This window comes from Fukomys damarensis, unplaced genomic scaffold, assembly GCF_012274545.1.
Source record: "Fukomys damarensis isolate Sample0158 unplaced genomic scaffold, DMR_v1.0_HiC HiC_scaffold_12, whole genome shotgun sequence".
Classification (NCBI taxonomy): domain Eukaryota; kingdom Metazoa; phylum Chordata; class Mammalia; order Rodentia; family Bathyergidae; genus Fukomys; species Fukomys damarensis.
In genome coordinates this window covers 2,433,314-2,450,308 of record NW_022900924.1, presented here as the reverse complement: position 1 = coordinate 2,450,308, position 16,995 = coordinate 2,433,314, and the positions used below count along the sequence as shown (strand labels likewise).

The 16,995-nt window shown below is 38.9% G+C and overlaps 1 protein-coding gene across 1 annotated transcript in view; it reads left to right on the top strand.

Annotated features, from left to right (window-relative positions):
• The window catches only part of Ttc28 (tetratricopeptide repeat domain 28), a 558,472-nt gene that overhangs the window by 252,168 nt on the left and 289,309 nt on the right, over positions 1 to 16,995 (top strand). Inside the window, exon 3 of the mRNA XM_010604145.1 lies at positions 16,067 to 16,214. Within this exon, the coding sequence (XP_010602447.1) occupies positions 16,067 to 16,214 (148 nt within the window). The remainder of the gene's footprint in view (positions 1 to 16,066; positions 16,215 to 16,995) is intronic.

Genomic DNA, 16,995 nt, shown 5'->3' with positions numbered 1-16,995 from the left:
AATTTTAGTGATCAAGTGGAATCACAAATATAGAATCCATGGGTAATGAGACCAACTTCACATATTTACATCCATGATTGATAGTTAATATTTTCATTCTTTTTGTCTTTGCAAAATACATATTTATGTGAATACATATTTATGTAAATAAAAGTCATAAATACAAATTTTTTCACAATGGTTTTATTTTTTTTTTCATGGAACGTTCATTTCTTGCTTTTTTTTTTTTTTTTTTTTGGTATCGAGGATTGAACTCGGGTCTTTGCGCTTGCAAGGCAGGCCACCGAATGGCTGAGCTAAATCCCCGGCCCTCTTGCTTTCTTTTTTGAGAAATGATGTCCAGGCTGGCCTTGATCTCATAACCCCCTGGCCTCAGACTCAAGAGGAACTGGGATTACAGGCCTGCACCATTGTGCCCAGCTAAAACATTTCATTTTTATGTATTATTTTCATTTCACAGTAAGACTTGCGTTATGTTTATGTGTTTGCACATGCTTTCTATTGGGATGCCCAGCGCACTATTTTCATTTTAAAAACACCTTTAATTAAAAAAAAAATCATCCATAGATCTCTCAATCCTGGATTGTGACAGGTTATCCTTTGACTTCATTTGGGTTGTTGTTCGACTCAGTTGGGAGAAATTGGCAGATGAACTAAATGCTAGTAACAAAAATCAGACTTGAAAAAAAGCAAACTTGCAAAATAATCAGTTTGTAAAGCTTTTAGCAGATGCTCTGACCTTGCTGTCATAGAACTGTTCTTGCTTTCCTTTAATACTCTATGTGAGTAAAAGGTATCTGCCTTTGTTCTTAGTCTTCATTGTTACAGCCATTCTCATCTCTGTTGGTTCATTTAGTTCATCATTTTATATGTGCAATTCAGTAGCATTAATTACATTCACAAAATGGTTTAATTGTTGCCTCTATTTCCCGAATCTTCCAAATTGACTATGTGTGTGTGTAGTCCTTTGAATTTTAACATGTTTATATATTCATCGAACTACCACTAGAATTAAAGTACAGAATAGTTCCAGAAGACTCCCTCATATAACTCCCTTTGTAATTAGCCTTTCTCTGCTTTTAAATCCCAGTAATCACTGATGTATTATACCATTACCTTTTTCAAAGTGTCATATAAGCTTAATAATACAGTGTGTGTGTGTAACACCTTTTATTTATTCTTCTGTCCATTTGTGGACATTTACATTTTTTTCACCCATCATATGGTTATTGTGAATAGTGCTGCTGTGAACATAAATGTAAAAGTACTTGACTCACTGTTTGAAATTCTTTAATGGACGTGTTTAGAGGTGGAATTGCTGCATCATGTGACAGTTCTACGTTTCAGTTTTTGAGATAGAATCTCACTGTGCAGTCCAGTCTGGCTTAAACTAGCCATGTCGTAGTGAGGGTTTAGCTTGATTGGCTCGGGAGCCGTCAGAGGCTTGGAGTAGCTCGTTTCTGAGTGTGTCTGGCTGAGTCACGAAGCTATGACTCTGGACGCTACACCTGGTCCTCTGCCTCTTCCTTCCTGGCCCAGCTCCCCACTTCGTCGTCAGGACCTGAGTAGCTCTGCTGCACTGTGCTCTTGGGCCATGATGTTTTTGCCATGGAGTCAGAGGACTGTTTACTTAATCTCCTGAAACCAGGAGCTGAATGAGACCTTTTCTCCTTTCCAATGTGGATGTCTTCTGCTGTGTTCCAGCAACAAGAAAGCTGACTGCACAGTGGCCCAGGCTCGCCTCAGACTCAGTCCTGCCTCAGCCTCCTGAGTGCTGGGATTGCAGGAGCGCCACTGTACTTGGCTTACATTTAACCTTCAACAGCTGCCGTACTGTTTTGCGACTGATGAACTCGTTTTGTGTTCCCACCAGTGGTGTCTGAAGGTTCCGGGTTCTCTACTCCCTTACCAACACTTTTTGTCACTTATTAATTTAAAAGAAAAATTTAAATTATAGCCACTCTAGTGGGTATGGAATGGTAAATTGTGGTTTTAATTTACATTTCTCTAATGACTAATTATGTTGAACATCTTATGTATTTGTTGGCCATTTGTATATTTTCTTCAGAGAAAATCCATTCAAATCTTTGCCACTTTTTAAAATTGGGTTGTACTTTCATTGTTGAGCTACAAGAAAACTTTATTCCGGATGCTAGATTCATATCAGATATATGACTTGCAAATTGTTTCTCCAATTTTATGTACTATCTTTTTTTTTTTTCCCCCTCAGTACAAGGGCCTTTGCACTGACTTACATTCCCATCTGTCCATATTTTTTTCTTTTAAGTCAGGGTCCTGCTAATTTGCTAAATTGCCCAGGCTCTCCTTGAATTTGTGATTCTCCTGCCTCATCCTCCTTAGAGTGCTGGGATTACAGGCATTCACCACCCATGCCTGGCTTTGTCTTTTTGTTTCTTTGTAATGTCCTTCGGTACACAAAAGTTATGAATTTCGATGAAGTGCAATTTATGTATTTTTTTCTTTTGCTACCCGTACTTTTAGTGTTAAATCTGTGAGTCTGTTGCCAAATCCAAGGTTATAAAGATTTATCCTTTTGCAGTTAAAAAATATCATCCCAGTTTTTTCTGGCCTTCATTTTCTAATAAGAACCTGATCACCTTATTGAGGATGTATAACACATTGTTGTCTTCATTGTTCTTTGCTTGCTGTGGACTGTAGCTGTTTGTTAGTTTTGACGATTTCCTTGAATAGCAGCAGCTGAGGGGAGAGTGAGGAAAAGGGAGGAGAGAGGGAGCGGGCAGGGATGGAAAGGGAGAGTGAGAGAGTAAAGGGAAGGGAAACAGAATGTGGGATGTGTGGAGAGGCAGGGACCCAAGGTGGGAGAACAGCTCCGAATGTGGCAGATTGTTCTCTGCTGGGGACTTCCAGGGTGCTTAGCCAGGCCGTTTACAACTCTTCTTGAGCTCTTACTTTTTTGGAGGAAAGATTTATTTAGCTCATAGTTTCTAGAGGTTTCACTCCAATAATTAGCTGGCCCAAGGCAGGGTGGTGTGGAAAACAGGGCTTGCAGAGAACAGACTGTCCATGGCACACACACGATAGCAAAAGCAGCACTGGAACTTTAGTGTGACTTTCTGCCCCTTTATCCAGGCTACTGGGGATTAGGGTGGGGCCGGACCGATCGGGATTTAGGGAGCCACATGCCCTTAATCTCAGCATCACGTAGATTCCGTGCTCCTGAAAAAGCCCTGTGACCGCATGGAGCTCGGAGGGGACATCTAGACACAAACAACGCTACGCCTGTTTCTTTGCTAGGTTCGTGTTGCATGGAGCATTGTTTTCCACCCTTGGACTTTCAGTCTATAAATTTCTTTTTAAACCAAATGTGGTGTTTTTTTTTTTGTTTTGTTTTTGTACTTGCTGGGGATCAAACTTGGGACCCTGAGCTTGTGAGGCGGGCGGCAGCACCACTGGGCTAAACCCTGGCCCTAAATGTGTTTCTTGTATGTGCAGCACACTGTTGGACGCTCTTACTTCTTGACTGCCCTGAGCCTAGAGATTAGCCAGAGATAAAAGCTTAGGGCAGTGATGTTGATGAGCCTTTTAGAGACTGAATGCCCGAACTACAAACCCAAACCCACTTATCACAAAGTGCCAACACTGTAATTAAACCTGAATCCCGAGGTTTCAGGAAAAAAAACAAACAAAACAAAAAGCAGACAAAACTCCTTCTACTTGCGACGTCATTGCCTGGCGCTGCTGCTCCTTTCTGAGCATGGCCGTGGCCCATATACGCACTGTTACCCGACGCAGTTTGGGGCAGTGGGGGGCACCTTGGCTCACATGCTGACAGAAAGGGCTTGTGTGCCCGCCATGGCAGGTGTGCGCCCCTGGCTTAGGGGCCTCTCACCACTGAGCGTGCATCCTGACATGGGCACGTGCATTGCTTTCCACATTTTCTGGTACACATGGGCACTTTTGAATGCACAGATATTTCAGAGAGACCCTGTCTCGACATTTTTTTCCGTGCTTTTGGCACTCTATTCTATACCTCAGCTGTAAATTTCACTCTAGGTGGCTGAAGGGTTTTTCATTTGTACTACAATGTTTTTGAGAAATGCTTGCTACTTTTCTGCCCTGAAAGTGTTCTGAATTAGATGAAATAAAAGGCAACACTTGCATTAATCTTTCCCATAGCCCCTAAACAGGTTAGACCAACAAAGCATAATTATTTGAGACTAAGATCTGCCCTGCTCCCTTGTGAGCTGGAGATGTGATGTCCGCAGTGGGAGTACAAACTTCCAGACTGAAGACTGATGAGGAGCCAGAGAGAGTGAGGCGAGGCCCAGTACGGTGTGAGAAGTTTCCTTTCTCCTAGAGTGACGTTTGTTTTGCTGTGACTGTGTCCTAAAGTTCTAAAACAAGTTGATTCTGACCGTTTTTCTTGAGTTGTTGTTTTTGTTTTGTACTGGGGATCGAACTTGGGTCCTTGCACTTGCGAGGCTGGCGTGGAACCATTGAGCTAATCCCTGGCCCTTGAGTTTTTAACATTGCTTGGGAGAGACAGCCCTCAGAGCTAATTACTACATCACCATTTTTGCCTCAGTTCCTCTTTGGTGTTATATTTAAGAATTGATTTAACACTAGATTACAGTTTTGTTCATAAGTTTTATGGTCTTTTTTACATTTAGTTAGATCTGTGGTTCACTGTCAGTTAATTCTTATAAAACGTGCAAAGTGTGGGTTGAGGTTCATTTTTATGTATCTGACTCTCCAATTGTCCCAACATAATTTGTGGAAAACAGTAGTATTATAGTTTCCATCTTGTGTGTCTTCCAGAGACCCATATGAGTGAAGACTTCATCCCTAGTCTGGAGATAGTGGGAAAGAGGGGAACCTTGAAGAAATAGAGCCTAACAGTTTCTAACCGCTAAAACTTGGAAACAGCCCACCGACTGGAGACTGGATAGAGAAGATGTGATTTTTCTGTACAGTGGAATACTACTCAGCCATAAAGAATAAGAAACTACAGACATTTATAGCTAAATGGATGCATATTGAGGCTATACTCTTAAGTGACATAAATAGGACACACTCGTGTAAATATTGAATAATTTCTCTAGTGTGAAAAACTGAAAGTGTAAATAAGGTTCAAATTGTATAGTTGATAAGTGAAATAGGAAGAAAGGGGCTAAAGGAGTAGGGGAAGTGGGAAAGGTAGCAGAAAGAAAAGAAGGGAAAAGAAAACTATGAGAAAAGGAAAAAATGGAAACAAAGTCTTTGTAAATAGGGAAGGGAGGGTGGAGGAGCTGAAGGGAGGGCAGGGGAGTGGGGGAAAAATGAGAACCAAGATACGTCATATAAAGGTGCGAGACCCCAGTGACGAATGCAACTGTACTGTATACCTGAAAAGTACCGATAAACTTAATGAAAAATACTAAAATAAATAAATCAGAGAAAATCAATGTTACAAGAAAAAAACAAAAAAGGAAATAGAGCCTAGCAGAAGAAGTCGGGTCTCTCGGGGATGCCACCAGAGGGAACACTGCGCTGCGCAGGCGTCTTCTCCCCCACTCCCTTGACTTCTTGGCCCCTCAGGTGAGCACCCTCCTGTGTCAGGCACTCCCTCCGTGATGGACACAGCCCCAGTACAGAGCCTGATAGCCACGGGCTGAAGGCCCTCTGACTGTGAGCCACAGCAGGCTTTACTTCATTCATCTTTACTTCAACTGGTTTGATTATAGTATATTTAGGCATGCATTCCTTTGGGCTCCTCCTACTTGGGCTTTGCTGAGCTTTTGGAATCTGTGGGTTTCTTAAAATGTGGGACATTTTTAGTCGTTTTAAAAACTTTTATTGCTCTATCCTCTTTTTACCTCCTATTTGGACACCAGTGACATGAATGCAGTTGTTGTTGTTTTGTGTAACAAGCTCCAGTTCCTATTTTGTGTAACCATTGGTCATGTTTTCAGAGACTTTTTCCTTTGTTCGGACCTGTCCTTCCTCTGCACCGCCCAGGTATCACTCTCAGAGCTGAGTGGTGGGTGACCCTCAGCGTGCTGTGTAGGGCCGGCTCCATGCATTCCTTTACGGTGTTATTCTGATAAGCACTCTCTCATGTTTGATCACCGTAACACCTCCCGGCTCTCTGCGTGTCTCCTTCCTATTCTCTGGCCAAATGCTAGGACTTCTCTTTCCCTCTGCTGCCTGTCATGTCCAGCAATTACATATATTTGAGGCATCAAGCAGTGAGAGGGCAGGGAGAGAGGAAAGGCTTTGGAATTCTTCCTGCTCTCTTGGGACCACAGCTCCTAGGGTCCCTTTCCTCAAAACTGCAGATCCCTGCCCAGCAGCTACACCTGGCTTGCTTGGGGTGACAGGGATGATAAGGAAGATTTTAAATGCACAGAGGTTTCTCCACTCTTTCTGACCCTTAGGAGTATCCTTGTTTGCTACTCTAACCAAAAGAAGATTTTCTTGGCGTCTTTTCAGTTTGCCTCTAGGGAGTACCTACCTTTGAATCCAAGCTGGGTGATACTACGTGGAGTATAATGCTAAAAAAACCCAAATACGACAAGAAACCCATCGCTGGTTGGTACCCATTTGCTACTTTGAATTTGAGTTTTTTTCCTTGATTGACTTGCTATCATTTACTCCTCAGAGTCCTCAAACTGGCGTTCAGAGAAGTCTTTCCAGTGTATAGTTAGCTATATTTAGTAGAAAAGATTAGGTAGAGTGTGGTTACTCTGTCGTGCTTAGAACTGGAACCTCTTCACTCTTGAAACAATATAAAATGTGTTTTGGTGCTAATAAGTTTTGAGAAACATTTTGTTTTTCTTGTATTTCATTTTGGTATTTGGTAACTTAACACATGGTTCCAATGAATAAAGACTGTAAAACACGAGAAAGGGAAAAACATAGGCTAGGAACTTTATCGCTTAGAAAACCCCAAGTGGCATATTTATGCAAGAGTTTTGCCTTTCAGTCTTGCTCCGGCCAGTTGCTCATGTCACCCTGTTCATGTCCCTTTCCCTAAGATGTATTGTTTTCTGGAGACTGACTGCAGTCTGGCGATTGACAAAACTTACTAGTTGTCAGTGGTGTAGGCAATATTTGTCAAACTTACTTCCCCATTATCCCTAAAGCCAGAAGAATAGAATTATACTAAGGATCAGGGATATAGGAGGGGTGGAAGAGGGCATTTATTTATAATTTTTTCTTTTAAGAAATTGCATGAACTCTTCATTTTGTTCTGTCATTTTTATCTAAAAGTCTTTCCCCATAGATTGTAACAGATGTACCACTGTGATGCCGGATGCTTAGGGAGATCATGCAATATATGGGAACTGTGATTTTTGCTCATTTTTTGTTGTGAACCTAAAACTGCTGAAGAAATAAAATTGATTAGTTAAAAAAATTCTCTCTTCACAACTTTAAATAATTGGCATTTCAGGAGTTGTGTGGCTCTGTGCTTCTTTCTGATACAATGCTATCTTCCATTTGAACTCTAATTTGAATAGAAGAGCAAGAGCTCATAGCCAAAATGTGGATCAAAGGCGTGAGTGACCAGTGATGGAATTCCATCTGCCTAAGGAAGCTGCATGCGGAGTTTCTATGTCCAAATATGTAGCTGCTTATAGTAATAATTTTCATAGACTGCTTTTTGGAAAGCGTGGATTCCCGTTAATCTGGCACGGTTTGGGTACAGTTACATTATGGTAGGCAAGATGCCATGTGTGTTTTTTCAGCAGCTGGTGATAATTCGGCCTGTTTTAATTCTCGTATTGTTGGCATCAGTGTATTTCCTAATCTGCTGTTCTCTCTGCCCACCATGTTTAATTTTTTTTTCCTTTCCATTTTGCTTCTGGTCTTACCACATTCCCCAGGACCCAGCCTATGTATGTGAAAGCACGTGTTTTCTGTGTCTTGGGGTGAAGGGAGGATTGGTGGGGCGGGGGCACAGAACTCATGCTGAAACCAGATGATTTCTTGGAGCATGTTCAGGAACTTCCCTGGCTTTCTTCTTGGCATGACTTTACACACGTCCTATGGCACACCCATAGAATGAAAACATAAGATATGAAAGTGCAGAACCACTGCTCTAGGGGCCTTCAGACTGCTTCATTGTTTATGTTTAAAACTTAGAAGAAAAACTCCAGATGATGTACACACATTTTATAATCTGACATAAACTGCAACTTTGGGAATCTCTCCAATGCTAGAAAGTGACACCTGATTTTTAACTCCTGGTTGGCATTTCATCTTTTCTTGTATATCTTATTAAATTTCTAATTTGCTTTTACAATGCTTTTCTCATGAATGTGTCTCCTTTTGATAAAACTTCATTTAAATTTGGTAACACTTTTGATACATTTCATTTAAAATTTATTTTGGACAAGAAATAGCTGATATGATATGATACAATCAGAATTAGAAGCAGATTTTCTTTAGAAATTGATTCTGAATGCACCAAAAGCCAACATTGCAGAAAAACATAATTCACAGCTGCAGATTTGGTTAGAACATTATGTTTAGGCCATTTGGTCTTCTGACTCTGGATTCCAAACTAAATAATGGTGTTTTCTAAAATAGCCCCGGTCTCTTGCTTGTGCTCTCAGCATACAATACAACAGACTAGTAATAAAAAAGTAGCAAAAGTAGAAGTAGCTTTGTGGAGTTTGAAAAGATTATTCCCAGCTGAGCCGATAAAAACACATTACTGCGTGAAGAATGTGTTCTTTGCTGATCCTTGAGGTTCTATTTTATTTTATTTTTAGTATAAAGTGTCAGAAAATAGCAACAGAAAACTTACTGAAAATATCAAAAGATGAAAGACGCATAGCAAGTTGTATTGTAGCTAGCAAACAAACATGCACTGGCCCAGAAAGCTGCTGATGACTCCTTTTGTTTGCCTTTGATTTAAAGCCTTGTGCCTATAATCTAATTAACATCAAATGGAGTCTCAAGTACAGTGGCCTGTTTGGTTCAATAATAATACATTTATATGGAAGGTTAATGAAATGAATTTTCCCTCCATCCAATTCATTAAAAATTGTTCTACAATCAATGGTTGCTAATGGAATAGAGATTAAATATTCATGTTCATAAATTTTCTGTGTCATTTCTGATTTCCTTTCATTTCTCCCTCCATAGGTTGAATTTCACAAGTACGGGAATTCCCACACAAGCTGATTTAGAGGTTAATTGCGCACCATCAATTCTTTATTTAAAGAGGTAGCGTGGAACGGGGGAAGGGAGCGTGGCAGCAGAGCTGTCTCACTTTGTAGCTGTATGATTTGGGGCAAATTTTGTAGCCATCTCTTTTGTGAAATGGCCTTCATAAGAACTATCCAATACATTGCTGAAGTTGAAGTATTTTAAAAAGCAATTTTGATTGAAAATTTTTCTTCAAATCTAGTTTATAGGCTTTTGAAATGACTAACGACAGAGAGAGATGAAGCACTTCCTCTCAGTGACTCGAGGTGATCGTTGTGATTAGTAGTTTCTGTTTGGTGACTAGTTTTTGTCAGTCTCTCACCCCTTAATGTCCATCCGGAGAAGCAGAAGAGCCGCCTGATTAAATAGCAAATGTCCAGCTGCAAGGAGCGCTCCCTTCTGTTCGGCATTTTAGAAGTGGCTACTCAGTGTCTTGTGTTTCATGGCAAGCAGCAGCTGTCATTGCGACCCGCCGAGGCCATCACCACCTTTCCTTCTGTAAGAGGGAATGGAACATGAAGTCGTGTGAAGTTAAGTGACTTGGCCAGAGGTACACAGTTGAAACGTAGGCTAGGATTCCATGGGCCATAGAAATCCTTTCTCTTTCTATCGCAACTGTCCCAGCACCGAGGCACATAACCCTAACCGAGGAATTGTAGGGTAGCTTCCCCATCTGTTGGGCTCACTTTCTTCTCATTTTGATTTGTGTTCATAGGTTTACTGGTAGAAGACCAAACTCTAAAGCTGTACTATCTAATTTAGTAGATACTAGCCACTTGGGGCTAATATAAATCTAGTAATCAAAATAATATAAAACTGGAAATTTAGTGTCTTCATATTAGTCACATCTCAAGTGTTCAATGGCCACTTGACAAGCTAGAGGCTGCCATTGTCCGTACGGGGAACACATCCCACATCTCAGAAAGTTGTGTTAGACAGTGTGTTCTGAATAATTTTTCCCTTGTCCTTAATGAAATAAACACACAGCATAAGTAATTTTCATGTATGTATCCTTGCAACTATCTATTTAATGCAAGAATGGGAAAACTTAATGAGAGCATGAGTCCTATGCCTTCATTATGTGTAAATGAAATGACATAAAATGTAATAACATAGATAGTAGTAATGTGTATATTTACACTTTGTTTATATAATTTGTATCTTTTTAAAGGAATATGTCTTTTATTTATCCATACATTTCTGAAAAACTATGTGAAAGTGAACTCTGCAAAATATTTGATATGCAAACATCAAACAGAAGACTAAAACCAAGAAATGTTAATTTCCGGAGAACTAAAAGAATAAAAAATAAAATCTCAAATCATATCTTTCCTTTTAAAATTGTTTTTTGTCCCATTCCAGCATAACGGAACAGAGTTGTTTGTGTACATATATTAATGTTAGAGGTTTTCTACCTTTGGCATCTTGTAATCATTTTCTGACCCAGTTCTGACCCATATAAATCAATGCTCCTTTTTAAAAACTAGAATCAGTATTTTTTATTTTCTTTATTTCTACTCATTATAAAAAATAATGAAAAATTTAGGAGTTATGTGATTTATAAACATTGTTGAAAAAAAAATGGTGATGCTATGGAAAGTATATATCACCATATTGGAGATAACCATTCTTCAGAAGATATTAAAAAAAGTTTAAATTAAAACTAAAAGACAGGTTGGGAATATTAAAATACAACATTTGACAATACAGATTAAATCAAAATGAAAAGGCAGATATTTTGTAAGTGCTTGAGCTACTGCATTTAATTGTATATACCTTTACATGTATTTGTTACATGTACTATGTAATATTACATCACACTCACCTGTGAGCATAGTAGTTAACCTCGTCACTCATGTGGAGCATGTGGGAGAGTAGGGCGTTGGGTTTTTGTTGAGTTCAGCAATGGTTTGCAATTGTGAACCAGGAGTGAAATGTAGGAAGAAAAGACTTAAGGGTCTGTCATTATTTCCAGAGGTACTTTGTAGGGTGCATGGTTTACTGTTTTAAATGTTTAGCCTTTGAGTATTTTTGCTTTAATCCTCTGGATGGCCACCTAATAGGAAGCAAATGCTAATAATACTAACAGTTTTAACAACAGGTTATAAATGCCTTAGTCATTAGTTAAATGTTTTTGTTTCTGCTGATACATTACTGGAACAGTTGCTGTTAGTTAACATTTACTGCAGCTAGCACTTAAGCATTTATAGCTTTTCTATTCTTTCCAGCTAGACTGTGAGCACCTTGAGGGTGTGAGTCCTGCCTAGGCTTCCTTGTATTTTACGTCACAGTGCCTGGCACTACAAATCTTAGGGAATGGTAATTGAAATAAGGAAGAAAGGAATGGAAACTTGTACTTTTGTTGTCTTTATTTATCTTGTCTTTATTTATAGTTACATGCATGGAATAATTACTGTGGTTTCCTTTTGGTAAACAACAACAAAAAAATTGCTAAAGGCATGCCACTTTTAGTCTAGTATATTAACTAATGCTCTGTAAATTTCTCTTGTTTCTGGTTAATGTTTCATCTTAAACTATTGTTCTCAGGGAATAGGTATTCTCAATAGTTAATGCACATTGCCCTCCCTTCTCTTTGGCATAACCAGGGCTCAGCATGTAGTGTATGTGTGCTGGGTTATTAAGGCAGGAGTATGTGAGGTGTGATCTAAAAATACAGTGAATGTTCAAATTTTAAAAATTATTATAGTAGAACACATATTCTCATTGATCCCCTTTAAAATACTCTTTTTCCTTCAAACACACTTATCCTAAGTTCTTGCTGCTTTCTAAAACAGTTCTGGGAGTTGTTGTGTTTTTTTTCCTTCATTGTTTTGAGATACGGTCTCATTATGTAGTTCAGGCTGGCCTTGAACTCCTGGTGATTCTCTTGTTTCAGTCTCCCAAGTTCTGGGATTGCGGACCACACCTAACTTTGGAAGTCCACTTTCCTGAGTGTCTTGAGTTGCGGCTGTTGTGGCTGCCTTGATGTCCTGAATCAGTTCAAAGTCTGTACATATCAGTATCACCGTCTTTTACGAAGAGCCAGAAGTTGCCCAGGGCCAGATCTGGTGAAGCGTGTGCCTAAGGGCACACTGTAGTGTTTTCATTGGCTTGCCTTTCCCTTCAGTGGCACTCAGCAGCAAGATCCATCATATGTATATGTTTAAATCACTTCTCGAAAAGACAAAAGAGCACTTCCAGAATGCTTCAGAAGTGGAAAAGCAATGGGCTATGTTCAAAGCAAAAGGGATACTTTTTTTTTTTCAGGTACTGGGGATTGAACTCAGGACCTTTCAATTGAGAGGCAGGCGTGGTGCCACTGAACCAAATCCCCAGCCCCCAAAGGGGTATTTTGATGGGAGTTAATGGCAGTGTATCTTTTACTGTAATAATTTTTTTTACACAGTTGGACATTTACCTTATATTTTGGCCACCCCTTGCATATGATTTAAAGGTTCCAGACACCCTTGAGTGTTGAGTGTCGCCTCACAGACAGCAAATTCCTGTGGGAGGCTGTGCACGTATCGCCTCCTCCATCTTGAGGGATCGAAATTTGCCCTTCTTTCCCAGAGGAAGTCGATTCGCTTGAAACTTGTGATGGTGAGAAAAATTAGTAGCAGCAGCAAGTAGGAAGAGGAGCAGAGAGGCTACAGGATGTCACATCAGTTTTCTTGAAGCTATGGTAAACAGCTCCAAATCTCGGCACATCTTGGCCTTTGCTTTGGAGGAATCAGGCAGAGGATCACATGGGTGAAGCCGAATTGCCTAAGACTTGAAAATACCCATTTCTTTCAGTTAAATCATTCGGATCTGTCTGAAGGTCTAATAGCAATGAGGGGTCTCGATTATAAAGTTCCCTGGTCTATATGGTACTTTTATTTTTTCTTAGTTACTTTCTCATTGCTAGGACAAAAAACTGACACCTACAAGGTAAAGGAAGAAAGGTTTATTTGAGCTCGCAGATTATAAAGGTTTCAGTCCATAGGCAGCTGGCTCCAAAGCGGGGCAGCACGGCAGCACGGCCTGGCAGCGGAGAAACAGTTCATGGCAACTTCTTTCCATGTTTATTCCATGCAGGCTACAAGCCTATTAGCTGACGCTACCAATACCCAGGATGGGTCTTTCCTCTTTAGTAAGAACATCATCGCCGCCAGAACTATGCTACACCAATCAATGGACTACTCCATTATCACAAATCCATGATCTGTATCACACACCCGTGATCCCGTCACCTCCCAAATGCCCCACCTGTGAGCACATGAGGATTTGGGAGACGTCTGGGTGTAAGCCATAACAATGAAGCAGTGATAAGAACTGAGTAATATTTTTGAATACCAGTATCTTTATTGGAATGTACATGTATTTTGTTAGTCTGTGGTTATGTGTTCTCATGATTCTTTTCTCATTAATAATGAAAACAGCTCATTTCATGAAGTACTTACTATGTATTCTTCAAGGACTTTACTGCATTCTGCATATTCTAGCACAAAAAACCAACAGTCTGGGTTTTACCATCATCAGCTTGAACTCTCTAGTGGTATATCTCTCACAAAAGTATAAACAATTAAACCAGGTATGATGGCGGTGCATACCTGTAACCCTAAAACTCTGGGAGGCTGAGGCAGGAGGATTGCAAGTTTGAGCTCAGCCTGGACAACCGAGAGATTTAGTAAGACATGTCTCGAAAACAAAAACAAAATTTAAAAAGGAAAATTAAAAAGAAAAGAACTGGGAATGTAGCTCATTGCCAAGGCCTTGGGTTCAGTCCCCATTTTTACTCAATGGTTGTTTGTATATACAACAAATAAAGCGTGGCAGTAAGTTGGGAGACCCCTCTTCTGTGAGTCTGGAGCAGGGCTTTGTCAGAACTTGACTCACCCTGCTATCTTGACAAGGCTATAGCTCAGAGTTTATGACTGATGATGTCTTAACAAGGTGGGTGGGGAAACCTGAATTTGTATAGGGAGAGCTAAGGAAGAGCTTTGAGACTCTCTCCTATACTCCTTTCAGAATTTTTTCCTGAAGAAAGAATTGTCAGAAGCATTGTCCAGTCTTATGTTTTCTCTTCTGATTTCTCAGAGTTCCTAGAAAACCAAACATGCACAGTCTTCTAGAGCTGTGTGAATGTGAGACTACAGCTTGTATTTGGCATTAAACTTTCCTGTGTTTTCAAGGGAAATCATACTTCTCAGTGATTTTGCTTGGCAGATGGGAAAATCAATTGCTATCTCAGTGAAGTAATGAATGAAAAAGCTTTACTTTGTACAAGAGGGATTAAAATTGGGATTACTAAGATTTTTCTTTTTCTTATAATACATATGCGAAATCAATAACTACAGACATCTTTTGTCTCCATAAATAATCATTACAGTTTATAGGTATTTGGCATGTATATTTGCATATATAAATATATTTAAGTTAATCTTTAATAGCACTTCTAAGCTTATATAAACTATAGTTATTTTTAGTCGGAATGTAAACTGTGTATTGCCTTTTGGGTTATAGGAACCACCTAAAATGTGAAATGCAAAAGCTAATGAAAAATGTCTGCAAACACATTAAAGATTAAAATAGTGGCTGAGTCTGTTGAAAGGAAGGGATTTTATGAATTAATAATGAAAGTGCATTTATAGGTTGTTATTTTACTGGGGTCTGAGTTTTAACAGCTGCTGGTAGTTTAAAGTAATAGAAGTCTGAATAGCCCATAATAATTTGAGTATTCATTGTTTATGGATTATTTCTTAATTGAAACCTTGATTAGTATTGCCTCTCTTTAATTACCTGTGTGTTGTTATAAAAATGAAATAAGTAAATATACTTTGTAAACATGAAAGATGCTTGCTCTCATTCTCTGATTTGTATGTATGTGGGATATGAAATAACAAAATGGTATATTAAGCCTATTTAATAATTTCAAGAGTTTGACACTTTATTTAGATCCCATGAATACGGTTTGTTACAAAGTCTTAGTATGTTGGACTGAAGAAAGTTAAATTTGTTTTGTAAATAGTTTTGTTAGAGTATTTAGATGGAATGAGGCCAACTATTTAGAAGCAGATGTCATATAACCAATTAATGCTTCAAAAATGTCATTTTTATGTATTATTTAATTAGGTACAAGGTCCAATGATGGTAATGTAATAGTAACACTTTGTTTACTTGGTTTTACTCTGTACTTGAAAACAGACTGCAGTTTCTTAAAGTTCTTTTAAAATTTAAATTTTAAACTTAAAAGTTTTTTTCTTTAGTGTTTTCTTTAATTAGCTGAAAGAAACCATAATTTTCTTATAATCACAGATGATAATACTAGTTTTAAAACTATTTAAAGGACACGAAGAACAACAGTCTTTTTTCTGTTTCTAAGCAAAGTACACACATTTTAGTAGCTGTCTTTTAAACATTACATCTGACATACCATATTATAATATGTAACCACATTATGTTATTCATTATTAAAATTGTCTTAACACCAATCACTCATTGATTTTTTTCCTTTTAATTATATACGGGGAAAAATAGAACATAAGTTGAATTTATTCTTTATTGTACACTATAAGTACAAATCCCTGTGCTTAATGAGCTTTTGAAATTATGGCAGAATAATAAGTATTTTTAAAATAATCAAGACACAATAAAAACAACATAGGAATAAATGCCAAAGAACGTGATAAAATTAATGTGTACTAGAAATTTAAAAGGTGACAGTTTTAAATACGTGTTGCCCAGAAGAAATGTGCCTGTGTTCCGTGGTGTTAGAAGAAATGAGTCCCTTTGATTACCACCCATTCACTGTGTGAATCGGAGACACGTCGACCTGCTGACCTGTAGTTCTACTGAGGAGTCAGTGCAGTGTGGCATGTAAACACTCCTATCTTCCCTTCGTTTCCAGGCGTACTTCCGACAGGGTGTTGCCCTCCAGTACCTCGGACGTCATGCCGATGCCCTGGCAGCCTTTGCATCTGGACTGGCTCAAGATCCCAAGAGTCTGCAGCTTCTGGTGGGGATGGTGGAGGCCGCCATGAAATCTCCCATGAGAGGTAAGTATGGCGAGAGTAGTATTTGGACACTAATTTGAAGTACAACGTTTCTGTCCTTCTAAGACTTGAGATTCAGGATTTGACAATTGATAGGTTATCAAATTTGCTAAGGAATGATATTTTAAACGAAGGAAGATCAAGAATCATCACCGAGAATTGACATTAACGAGGCAAAATAGTAAAATGGAAAGGCCACTGGCCTTGAAGTCCGTGAACATAGATTATTTATATTCTTAAAATTTTCGTTATTATATGACCATGGGTAAATGAATAAACTTCTCCGGATTTTGAGGTTGTTTCAGTAATCCTTTTTTTTGGGTAGTTCTAAAATTTTGCAACTCTAAACCACAAAGCCTCTAACAATAAACTGATTTTCTTTGATGGACCAATGTGCCTTCCAGGTATAATCAAATATGAAAAGACAGACATTCTTATATTATTTTATTAAAGGAAAAGTGTCCTTCATTAGAGGCAGTATGTAACATTTTTTATAGAGACTATTAAGAATTAAATAAAACTGAATTAAAAGGAGAGAGCAAAGTGAGACAGATGCACTACATTTGTTTTCTGCGTTACTACTTCTACTTTATTCCACTTGGTATTTTGGAAAAATAAGAGAATGGATTGGAAATAGTACTGTAAGGTTTAGAGGTTGGAGAAGTTCTAAATCCCAAAAGACATTGATTTTGTTTTGAGAAGCGATTGATCTTCCCCTCAGTCTTGGGGAACAATCCAGGGCCTCACGTATGTGAGGCAAGCACTCTATCACTAAGCCACACCC